Source organism: Bufo gargarizans, unplaced genomic scaffold (genome assembly GCF_014858855.1).
Source record: "Bufo gargarizans isolate SCDJY-AF-19 unplaced genomic scaffold, ASM1485885v1 original_scaffold_2145_pilon, whole genome shotgun sequence".
NCBI lineage: Eukaryota > Metazoa > Chordata > Amphibia > Anura > Bufonidae > Bufo > Bufo gargarizans.
Window position 1 is genome coordinate 309,673 of NW_025334661.1, and position 12,696 is coordinate 322,368.

Consider the following 12,696-nt stretch of genomic DNA (forward strand, 5'->3'; position numbering starts at 1 on the left):
TCAGCATCAGGAAAGATGGCCACCCCCGTAATCATGTGCAGGAAACAGAGGAGAGAACTACAACTCCCAGCATGTCAAGGCTGTCATTATACTATATCAGAAAAAAAGAACTACAACTCCCAGCCTGGCCAGGCTGTTATCATAAGAAATCAAAGTAGAGAACTTCAATTCCCAGCACATCCAGACTGCTATTATAGGATATCAGAGAACCACAACTCCCAGCATTTCCTTAAGATGTATAGAGAGAAAAAAATCCTCAATCTTACAGTTCCTTCTCCAAAGAAAGCTCCGCCCCCTCATGTCACATGACTAACATCACTGCTATTAACCCCACCTCTTTTTCTCGCCACTGCTGAGCCCCGCCCCCTTCACTGATCACATGACGGTGACATCATCCCAGGTCCTTTACCACCTCTTCTTCTCTCCTGAGCCCCGCCCCCTGTACTGATCACATGACAGTGACATCACCCCCCAGGTCCTTTGCCACCTCCTCTCCCCACTGCTGAGCCCCGCCCCCTGCACTGATCACATGACGGTGACGTCACCCCAGGTCCTTCAGCTCTGGCAGTGCAGCAGATACTGGGCAGGTCCTGGTCGGTAGTCAGGGCTCTTGTTCTCTCTGGTATCAGCCATTCCTCCAGCCTGCAGGTAAGATGAGCTGTGAGGAGACAGTGTGGTGGAGAGCTCAGACATGTCACCTCTGGAGATTCTCCTCCATTACACACAAGGAATCCTTCTCCGCTCCTCAGCTTAGTATGATGGGAGGAGTAGTGGGGATAGTGGGGGTTGTCATCATTCGCTGGCCCCTGACTGTCCTGGTGAGGGGCCCCTGCCTCCAGGAGGAGAATGAATGGAGCGGGGCCCGGCCTGAGCTCAGCTCTCTCCAGTCTCTTCTCTAGGAGTTCTGGACACAGTTGAGCACAGCCCAGAGGTGGGACCTGCATCTATCAGACATTTATCTCCTGTGGAGCCACCAGAGATCTCCATGTTGGGGCCCCTGGAATCCATGTGGTGGGGGCTTTGAGAAGCGGGGCCCCTCCAGGCTCAGGAAGTGCGGTTCTGGAGGTGACATCCGGTCTTGTCCCCTGGATGATTTCCTCTCCTCTTCTCATAAAGGCGCCTGCAGTACTAGAAGCCTCCAGCTCCTCCAGTTCTCTCCTCTTCTCCTGAATGACCACCAAGGATGGACAGGAAGGAGATCAGCAGAAGAATATTAGACCTCACCTTGGAGATCATCTCCCTGCTGAGCGGAGAGGTAAACTTTTCTAGATTTCTCTCCTCTGTATTGTATTCTGTAACAAGTCAGACATCAGGAAGGAGAATTCATCATAGGAGGTGATAGGAAGAGTCCAGGGTCCTGGAGAACGGCCTCCAGACCTTCCAAGTGATGGAGAACCTGAAGATCAGCCCCCAATATGGTGAGTGATGTGTCATGTGACCAGTGACCAATAGTCATGTTGTAGGAGAAGGTAAGTAGGCACGTTGTACCAGGAGGAGAGGGCCGGAGGAGAGCACATGGCCCCTGAAGGGTTTATTCCCTAAGTGTCTCTCTCCATCCACAGGAGTACACAATAGTGAAGAAGACATCGGGGGACTGTGTGACTCCCATCATCCATCTCCAGGAGTCCGGAGGGCGGAGCAGGACCCCTCACCCCATCACAGAGCCTCCCCCTCGCCCCCTGATACATGAGCAGAAGATCCTAGAACTCACCCACAAGATGATGGAGCTGCTGACTGGAGAGGTGACACTGCTGGGAATGCTGGGAAATTCTCCAGTAACAGCACTGGAGGGGTCTGGGTGATGACGGTGTCATTGTGTTGTCAGGTTCCTATAAGGTGTCAGGACGTCACTGTCTATTTCTCCATGGAGGAGTGGGAGTATATAGAAGGACACAAGGACCTGTACAAGGAGGCCATGATGGAGGAGCACCAGCCTCTTATATCACAGGGTAAGAGCCGTCATGTGCAGTGTATACACGTGTGTGCAGTGACATGTAATGGAGGAGCACCAGCCTCTTATATCACAAGGTAAGAGCCGTCATGTGCAGTGTGTACACGTGTGTGCAGTGACATGTAATGGAGGAGCACCAGCCTCTTATATCACAAGGTAAGAGCCGTCATGTGCAGTGTATACACGTGTGTGCAGTGACATGTAATGGAGGAGCACCAGCCTCTTATATCACCAGGTAAGAGCCGCCATGTGCAGTGTATACACGTGTGTGCAGTGACATGTAATGGAGGAGCTCCAGCCTCTTATATCACAAGGTAAGAGCCGTCATGTGCAGTGTATACACGTGTGTGCAGTGACATGTAATGGAGGAGCACCGGCCTCTTATATCACAAGGTAAGAGCCGTCATGTGCAGTGTGTACACATGTGTGCAGTGACATGTAATGGAGGAGCACCAGCCTCTTATATCACAAGGTAAGAGCCGTCATGTGCAGTGTATACATGTGTGTGCAGTGACATGTAATGGAGGCGCACCAGCCTCTTATATCACACGGTAAGAGCCGTCATGTGCAGTGTATACACGTGTGTGCAGTGACATGTAATGGAGGAGCACCAGCCTCTTATATCACAAGGTAAGAGCCGTCATGTGCAGTGTATACATGTGTGTGCAGTGACATGTAATGGAGGCGCACCAGCCTCTTATATCACACGGTAAGAGCCGTCATGTGCAGTGTATACACGTGTGTGCAGTGACATGTAATGGAGGAGCACCAGCCTCTTTTATCACAAGGTAAGAGCCATCATGTGCAGTGTATACATGTGTGTGCAGTGACATGTAATGGAGGCGCACCAGCCTCTTATATCACACGGTAAGAGCCGTCATGTGCAGTGTATACACGTGTGTGCAGTGACATGTAATGGAGGAGCACCAGCCTCTTATATCACAAGGTAAGAGCCGTCATGTGCAGTGTATACACGTGTGTGCAGTGACATGTAATGGAGGAGCACCAGCCTCTTATATCACAAGGTAAGAGCCATCATGTGCAGTGTATACACGTGTGTGCAGTGACATGTAATGGAGGAGCACCAGCCTCTTATATCACAAGGTAAGAGCCGTCATGTGCAGTGTATACACGTGCGTGCAGTGACATGTAATGGAGGAGCACCAGCCTCTTATATCACAGGGTAAGAGCCGTCATGTGCAGTGTATACACGTGTGTGCAGTGACATGTAATGGAGGAGCACCAGTCTCTTATATCACAAGGAAAGAGCCGTCATGTGCAGTGTATACACGTGTGTGCAGTGACATGTAATGGAGGAGCACCAGCCTCTTATATCACAGGGTAAGAGCCGTCATGTGCAGTGTGTACACGTGTGTGCAGTGACATGTAATGGAGGAGCACCAGCCTCTTATATCACAAGGTAAGAGCCGTCATGTGCAGTGTATACACGTGCGTGCAGTGACATGTAATGGAGGAGCACCAGCCTCTGTATGTGCTATGGCAGGTGGTACTTTTCTGTTTTTTTATGCCTTTTTATGGATGCACCGTGTGTTCTGCACACACAGAGTTATGATCAGACATGTTACACGTATGTAAAGGTACGGTCAGACATAGCACATGGATACAGTGCGGTATAAAATACAGTTCTGCTCTGTGCACTGTGTTGTGGCTACAATGCAGACGTTCCTGTGTCTGAGGCCTACCAATATAAGGCAGCGCCTCCGTGTAGCTTTAGGACGGGCTCTTACCTTACGCCCTTACAGTGGCACAGATCACAGATGGGGTATTTCGCCCCCGTGGACTGGTAGGACAGGTGGGAATTTTATTGACACTTAAATAATTGACCAGACCCTCCCACCTCCAATAGAGAGGGGGATCACCCCTAGTCCTCTTGTGTTTTTTTTCTGTCCTCCAGAGAGGTTTGGACTGTTGGAGATCACCCTCTGGGGGGGATCCCTGTTCTAATAAATCTCGATACTTACCCTTTGGGGTTAACTTTGCATGGGTCTTTTAGCTATCTCTGGTGGCTGTTTCTTCTTCTTCCTGCGGTTGGGCGCAGAGTAATCTGTTCAGCTGCCGTGGTGCAACTCGGGGCGGAGAGGATTCTTGTGACTTATCGGTCCCCTCTCAAGATTCAAGCCTGTAGTGGAAAGAGGGGCTCCCGCATGTACGCACGCCGCTGGTCCTCTCTATCTAGACGCTCCTAGGGAGCGCTGGGAGCTAGGAGTCGGCGGCCCCACGTGTTTCCTGTGGGCGCCGCCATTTTGGGAGTGACGTCTCCAGCGAGTGACATAATTTCCTTTTTTCTTTAGGGGAAGTGTTCCCTGCCTATATAATGTATTCTTTTCGCCACTTGTGGAGAACTAAGCTACTATAGGCTCCCTTTAGTTTTTTTGTCTATTTTCTCTCTTTTGAAGACAGTTTATTGATTATTATATTTAGCGCTAGCTCTGCCCTAAAAGGGGCGGAGCCTATTTTTCGGCGCCAATGTTGCTATTTTAATCCTGCACCAGTGGTCATTTGGCCTCCTGGAGCGCAGGTGTATGGTTTTCCTTACTCTGCTTATCTTGGATATTGGCTGAAGCGAATTTTCCCTTCTTCCAAGCGGTTTTACTTTGTTCATCTAGTGCTGTCCTCTGCTAATTACCTTGAGGTTTTGCTTGAAGCAGTTTCTTGGATTTTCTGGGTAAAAGCCTATTTTCTTGGATTCTTTTCCTCCTTCCAGTCTTAACAGGTAATTCTGTTGTTGCTTGCAGCCATGTCTTCTATGAGGGAACGGTGATCGGGAACCGGGCAGGAAGAATTCTGGCAAGAGACGCCATCTTCAATGCCGCGACTGTCAAATTGTCCTGGAGGACAATTATTTATTTTCTCGATGTCCGCCCTGTAGAGCTAAGCTTTTTCCACAGCAAGAACCTACAGTTCATGATGTAGTTGACTGGGTGAAGAGCTTCATGGAGTCCAACATGAATCAGGTGAACTCCTCTATAGAGGAGCTGAAGCAGGCTCCTATAAGACCTTCCTCTCCTCATCGGGCCATGGAGGTATCGGGGGCTCATGATGCTAGAGAGGGATCTATCTCCTCTTCTTCCAAAGATGAGGATGGTTTTCCTACTTCTTCTTCCCTCCCAAGAAAGCCCAGCAGCTGCTGAGATCCATCTGGTCGGGGGACCAGGATGTTGATCAGGGTGAAGCCTCAACATCCACCTCTAAGGGGCCCAGGGCCTTTAAAGCGGACGATTCCCTCCTGTCATTAATAAAGACGGAGTGGAAGAAACCAGAGAAAGGTTGCTTGCAGACCAAAAGATTTAAGTCTGTCTTCCCGTTAAGAGAAGATCAATTATGCTCTTGGGGGCCAGTACCTAAAGGTGGATATGGCCATTTCCAAGTTTTCCAAGAGGACTATAGTAGCATCAGACTGACGGATCAAGCCTCCAGGATCCGATGGACCGCAAGGCTGATTGCACCTTTAGGCGTACCTAATCCTCTGCACCGGCTTCTGCCTCGGTCGCAATAACGTCCTCTGAAGTGGTGAACTTTCTCAAAACCAGGTTCGCCCAAGTTCAGTCTGACCTGGACCAGGGGGTCTCTAGGGATGACATCTTGGCCTCTTGTAAGACGGCCGGTATGGCCATTGATTATTTTTTTTGTGTGACGCTGCTCCACAACAACTTAAATTGGCTTCCAAGACCATGGCGCTCTCAGCCGCGGGCAGGCGTCCGCTCTGGCTAAAACCCTGGAAGACTGATACAACTTCCAAGCATATCTCTGCGCCATGGCATATGAACCTGGCAAACTTTTTGGGACAGAGCTTGACCATATAATGGAGGGACTGTTGGATAAGAAGGGCAAGTCCCTTCCCCAACAGCCCTTTCATGGTCGGGGCAAAAGGTATAGGCCCAGAGAGATTGGAGCTCCCGTAGAGAGGGGAAATCCTCCTGGGTCTCTAAGCCCCCCAAGAAATCCTCAGTGCTCTGATTGCGGGCCTTCCTTGAGGCTTTTGGTACCATGCCGGTCTGACTGGATTCTAAGAACTCCCTGCTCCCCATATTCTCGTAGGCGGTCGCCTACAACACTTTCTAGAATCTTGGCAGACTCATATCCAAGACCCTTGGGTGCTTCCTATTATATCTCAGGGATACCTGGTAGACTTGGACAGTTCCCCATCGGACAGATTTGTTCTAACAAGACTGCTTCCATCCAGCAAACAGAAGATTCTAGAAGACTATATCCTGGAGTATCTTTGGAAAGGGGCCTTAGAGGAGGTGCCTCTTCAGGTATCTATTTCCCAGTTTTCCTGGTACCCAAGGTGACCAGAGACTGGAGGATGATCATAGATCTGAGATATTTCAATCACTTTCATCAAACACAAGCATTTCCGGATGGAAACTATCCAGTCAGTGACCAATCTTCTATTGCCAGGAGATTTCCTGGCAACCTTGGATCTCAAGGATACTTACCTCCATATTCCCATCCATCCTGGGTCCAGAAGATTCTTAAGGATAGTGGTGCAAGTCAGGGGAGTCCTAAAACACTTTCAGTTTGCGGCCCTCCCGTTTGGAATTTCTTCAGCCCCACACACATTTACCAAAGTGGTGGTTTCCGTGGTGGCAGCTCTAAGACTTCAGGGTCTGAGCATCATTCCATACCTGGACAACTGGCTCTTCAGAGCTCCTTCCCAAGCGATCCTGTCCCAACACATTCAGCGGGCTGTAGCCTTCCTCCACCAGCTAGGATTGATAATCAACTGGGACAAGTCCCATCTCCTGCCAGCTACCTCAGTGAAGTTCCTGGGATTCGTGGTGGACTCAGTGGAAATTACTAATTATCTTACTCCTGAAAGAAGGCTACCTGTTCAAGAGACAGCCCGCTCTCTCTTAGTACCTCGGAAAGTAACCATTCGTACTTTGATGAAAATCTTGGGACTAATGTCATCAACCGCAGAGGCGGTTCCTTGGGCGTTATGGCATCTACGTCTGCTACAATCGGAGGTACTAGCCAAGTGGAATCGCAGACCGGTGGGACTAAATTCTGTGCACTCCCTGTCTTACCAGTGCCCGGTCCTCCCTAAGATGGTGGACCCATCTAGAGGACGGCAAGTCCCTGATCCAACCCTCTTGGATCATACTTACCACAGATGCATCCCTAGTAGGCTGGGGAGCACATCTTCTGGACAGGACAGTTCAAGGAACCTGGACATCTCAGGAGAAGTTATTGTCAACGAATCTCCTAGAAATCAGGGCGGTCAAACTAGCATTTATCAGCCGTCCACATTCGTAGAGTCTATAATATGATTGCAGATCGCCTGAGCCAATGTCTTCCAACCGGAGAATGGTCTCTCCATCCAGACATCTTCAAGGAGATAATGCTCAGGTGGGGCATGCCAAAGATCGATCTCATGGCAACGAGGTTCAGCACCAAGGTGGAGAGGTACTGCTCCCTTTACAGGGAGGACAATCCGGTGGCAATAGATGCACGGTCAATCCCATGGAGGTTCGGGATGGCCTATATCTTCCCTCCAATTTCCTTGATTCCGAGGATATTGATGAAAATCAGGCAGGACCAAGCACCAGTCATCGCCATCATTCCATACTGGCGGAAAAGAGCTTGGTTTACCCAACTCACTCAAATGAGTCGGGGTCAATTTTGGAGGCTTCCCCCAAAGGGAGTACTGGTGTCGGGGGACACTCAGATCTCCTCAAATCTTGAAATGTTCAACTTAACAGCCTGGAGGTTGATCAGTCCCTTCCAAGAATAGAAGGGCTATCAGGGTCTGTCTTCAGAACCCTACAGCACTCCAGATCTGAGACTACTAACAGATCTTATTCAAGAATTTGGAAGATTTTTTTTAAGTTGGTGTTCCAGTCGTCGACTGTCATCCACAGATGTTTCCATGCCTACCATCCTACAGTTCCTGCAGGACGGTCTTGACAAGGGGTTGTCACCGTCTACTCTGAGTGCAAACTTCTGCTATCTCGGCCTGTCTCAACCGGTCCTTTTCTCAAGAACCCCTTATCAAGAGGTTCCTGAAGGGAGTTTCAAGGTTAAAGCCTACAGTAATCAGACCTATCCCGGTATGGGATTTAACGGTCGTGCTCAGGGGGTTATCATTCCCCCCCTCCCTTTGAGCCTTTAAAGGAGGCGGAGTTCAAATTTCTTGCCTGGAAAATTTCTTTTTTATTGGCTATCACTTCTGCAAAGCGAGTTGGGGAACTCCAAGCTTTTTCTGCTTTTGAGCCGTACACCAAGTACCTGCAAGACCGGGTGCTGCTCAAGTTCTTGCCTACCTTTATCCCAAAGGTGCCTTCATTCAGCAACATCAACCAGGTAATTTCTCTTCCAGTTTTGGCTCCACTCTCCTCCTCAGAAGAAAGAGGGCGCCATACCCTCGATGTCTCAGGATTTACCTGGAGCGGTCCAAGGTATTTAGGAAAGATGAAAATCTCCTTATCCTTTTTTTCCGGTACCCACAAGGGTAGGAAGGCCTCTAAGCCCTCCATCAGTCGATTGATTAAAGAGGCAATTCGGGAGTCTTATGTATCTCAGGGTTCTGAGCCACCCGAGTTTGTAAAGGCCGACTCTACTCGAGCGGTGGCTACTTCCTTTGCAGAAGGAAGCTCGATTCCACTGGATGTCATCTGGAAATCAGCTTCCTGGAGTTCACTCCACATTTATCTCACACTATAGAGTGGATTCTAGGATAGATAGCTATTCCTCATTTGGCCGGACAGTGTTATCCTCCACCAGGCATGAGGGCCCTCCCTTGGGGGTTTCTACTTGCTAATCCCCATCTGTGCCACTGGTTAGGACGTAAGGGAATCGTAAATTTCTAACGATAATTTGTTTTCCCTTAGTCCTAACAGTGGCACACAAATATCCCCCCCCCCCTTAGTTAGTAATTGTTATTTATTATTGTTGCTTATTTCTACTTGTAACTACACAAGGGGACTGGGGGTGATCCCCCTTTTTATTGGAGGTGGAAGGGTCTAGTTAATTATTTAGTGTCAATAAAATTTGCACCTGTCCTACCAGTCCACGGGGGGCGGAATACCCCATCTGTGCCATTGTTAGGACTAAGGGAAAACAAATTATCATTAGAAATTAAGAACTACTTGCCAAGAGTCCTGAATTTGCAGGGACTGACCTACCGATTCCTTCTGTCTAAGGCCAAAACTGATTGGAGCTTATGTAAGCCCCGGCCAAAAGTGGGCGTCACACTTGGGTTGGGGACGTTTTCGAGGCAGGGCTTACATGCCCCAAATTTACCAACTACGTTGTTGGTAAGTATTGGAGGCCCCCAGAATCACTTCCACTGGTGGACCCTCGCCACTGGGCATGATGAATTCAGCATGCCCACCCCTCGCCGCCACTAGCGATGTCTCAGCAGCTCGCTGCCCCCCCATCCAGAAGACATAGAAGCTGAAGCCGCAGTATTTGTATGAGAGAAGAGCTTCCAGGAGAAGAAGGGTTAATCTGACCGATACTGAAGGTGTACGGCCGTTTTAGGCTTGATTTACACACATGTGTTCTCCTCCGTGTGCGATCCATGTGTGCAGTGTTCTATGCGCCGAACAGCACAAGTCACAGACCGAGGGGCCGAAATACTCAGGACATGTCTCCTGCCTCCACACACTGCACTGCCAGAAGCTTAGATACACACAGAGCTCAGAGTTTTCCCATCAGTGCTTCTTTACTGAGGGTACTAAGTTTTGTGGGATGAATAGTACTTTGTCTCGGCCTCATTATAGGGACATGGGACTCACTGATTAACCTTCATTTCTCTTTTTTTTTTATTGGAGGCTTCATGAAGAAAACCAGCAATACGAGCCTTCTCCTGAATGAGCCACCAAGGATGGACAGGAAGGAGATCAGCAGAAGAATATTAGACCTCACCTTGGAGATCATCTCCCTGCTGAGCGGAGAGGTAAACTTTTCTAGATTTCTCTCCTCTTTATTGTATTCTGTAACAAGTCTGAAATCGGGAAGGAGAATCCATCATAGGAAGTAATAGGAAGAGTCCAGGGTCCTGGAGAACGGCCTCCAGACCTTCCAAGTGACTGAGAACCTGAAGATCAGCCCCCAGTATGGTGAGTGATGTATCATGTGACCAGTGACCAATAGTCATTTTGTAGGAGCCATGAGAAGGTAAGTAGGCACGTTGTACCAGGAGGAGAGGGCAGGAGGAGAGCACATGGCCCCTGAAGGGTTTATTCCCTAAGTGTCTCTCTCCATCCACAGGAGTACACAATAGTGAAGAAGACATCGGGGGACTGTGTGACTCCCGTCATCCATCTCCAGGAGTCAGGAGGGCGGAGCAGGACCCCTCACCCCATCACAGAGCCTCCCCCTCACCCCCTGATACATGAGCAGAAGATCCTAGAACTCACCCACAAGATGATGGAGCTGCTGACTGGAGAGGTGACACTGCTGGGAATGCTGGGAAATTCTCCAGTAACAGCACTGGAGGGGTCTGGGTGATGACGGTGTCATTGTGTTGTCAGGTTCCTATAAGGTGTCATGACGTCACTGTCTATTTCTCCATGGAGGAGTGGGAGTATATAGAAGGACACAAGGGTCTGTACAAGGAGGCCATGATGGAGGAGCACCAGCCTCTTATATCACAGGGTAAGAGCCGTCATATGCAGTGTATACACGTGTGTGCAGTGACATGTAATGGAGGAGCACCAGCCTCTTATATCACAGGGTAAGAGCCGTCATGTGCAGTGTATACACGTGTGTGCAGTGACAGGTAATGGAGGAGCACCAGCCTCTTATATCAAAAGGTAAGATACGTCATGTGCAGTGACAGGTAATGGAGAAGCACCAGCCTCTTATATCACAAGGTAAGACCCTTCATGTTCAGACCCAGATGCACCATTGTGACACAAAAGCCAACCAGTAGGGGTATAGAGATAGACAGAAGTGTGTCTCCATGCAGCAGATCTAAGCTCCAGTCATTGTTCACTCAATGGTAGCCGGCTCTCCAGACTCTGAGGAGCAAAGCAGCTCCAACCATGATGCTCCTTTATTGTAGTAAAAGAATTTCCAGTTATTCTTGAAGGGCAAAATGTGTTGGCAGAGAGCAGGGCTCGTTTCCAGACAAGGTCCGGCTTTTCAGATTTTTTTGTTTTATCAAGTCATGATTTACTGTATGTAATAAGTCATGACCTGGTGTAAACCAGAATCCTGGACTTTGTCAGGAAGTTGTAGAAGCTTTGTAAGGCTGGGATCACAAGTGCAGTTTTCCTGCAGTTTGTTTTTAGCCAAAGCCAGGAGAGGATTCAAAGTGAATGGCTTCTTCCAGCCTAAGGGGTTGTCTTATGTTGCTGTTACTAAGGTGAGATGAGACACAGTCTAGACCACCAGCCGGCCGGTAAACAGCAGAGAGCACTGGTACATGGGAGCTACGGAAGCAGGATAGCGCAGCAAGCTGCACAGTTTCCCTAACTCAGATACAGCATAGTTTGCTGTGCTATTCAGTTTCCATAGCTTTTATGCGCTGCAATGGGCGCAACTGAAACAGTGGGCGCTGGAGCTCTCTGCGTTTGTCTGCCAGCTGGTGGTCTGGACTTAGTAACAGTGTGAAGAGACAACCCTTTTAATAGCGATGTTATAAGTTTGTCGACTCTGTAGATTAGATTTTTTTTTAATTTTAATTTCATTTTGTATCTTTAGCAGAAAATTCCCTTAAGAATTCTGAGGGAAACTTCATGTTGTCACTAAATTATAAAGTGGAAGATGAAGACAACATGCAGTGCTCTTCAGGAGAAAACCTTAATGTACCTCCAGGACTTCACAGTTCAGATATGTCATATAATCCCTCTGTTCATGAGAAATCTTCAGACCAATCACAGATTGCTATCACAAGTGCTGGTCAGAAAGGAGGTGAAAGGTTTCAAGAGATCACAAAAAGATCAAGTCTTTCTACAGACAGAAGAATTCGCACACGGGAGAAGCCGTATTTCATGTCCAAAATGTGGGAAATATTTTGCATATAAATCAGCGCTTGTTCGACATGAGAGAAGTCACACAGGAGAGAAGCCGTATTCATGTTCAGAATGTGGGAAATGTTTTACAGTTAGACAAACTCTTGTTAAACATTCGCTACGTCACACAGGAGAGAAGCCCTATTCATGTTCAGAATGTGGGAAATGTTTTAGTGAGATCTCAAGGCTTATTAAACATAAGAGAGTTCATACAGGAGAGAAACCGTATTCATGTTCAGAATGTGGCAAATGTTTTACGCATAAATCAAGTCTTAATGTACATCAGAGATGTCACAGAGGAGAGAAACCGTATTCATGTTCAGAATGTGGGAAATGTTTTAATGATAAATCAAATCTTGTTGCACATCAGAGACGTCACACAGGAGAGAAGCCGTATTCGTGTTCAGAATGTGGGAAATGTTTTCCATATAAATCAAATCTTTTTATACATGAGAGAAGTCACGGAGAGAAGCGGTATTCATGTTCAGAATGTGGGGAAAGTTTTAAACTTAAACAAACTCTTATTAAACATGCGCTACGTCACACAGGAGAGAAGCCGTATTCATGTTCAGAATGTGGGAAATGTTTTATACAGAAATCAAGTCTTGTTATACATGAGAGAATTCATACAGAAGAGAAACCATATTCATGTAAAGAATGTGAGCAATGTTTTACGCAAAAATCTGATCTTGATAGTCATGAGAGAAGTCACAGAAGAGTAAGGATACGATCACAATTCCAGAATTTAGACTTTGATTT

General features: G+C 48.0%; 1 protein-coding gene across 1 annotated transcript in view; it reads left to right on the plus strand.

Annotated features, from left to right (window-relative positions):
• Positions 1-1,896: 1,896 nt before the first annotated feature.
• The window catches only part of LOC122924021 (gastrula zinc finger protein XlCGF26.1-like), a 31,050-nt gene continuing 20,250 nt past the window's right edge, over positions 1,897-12,696 (plus strand). Inside the window, exons 1-2 of the mRNA XM_044274938.1 lie at positions 1,897-1,949; positions 11,627-12,539. Coding sequence (XP_044130873.1) covers positions 11,690-12,539 — 850 coding nt within the window. The 5' untranslated portion in view covers positions 1,897-1,949; positions 11,627-11,689. The remainder of the gene's footprint in view (positions 1,950-11,626; positions 12,540-12,696) is intronic.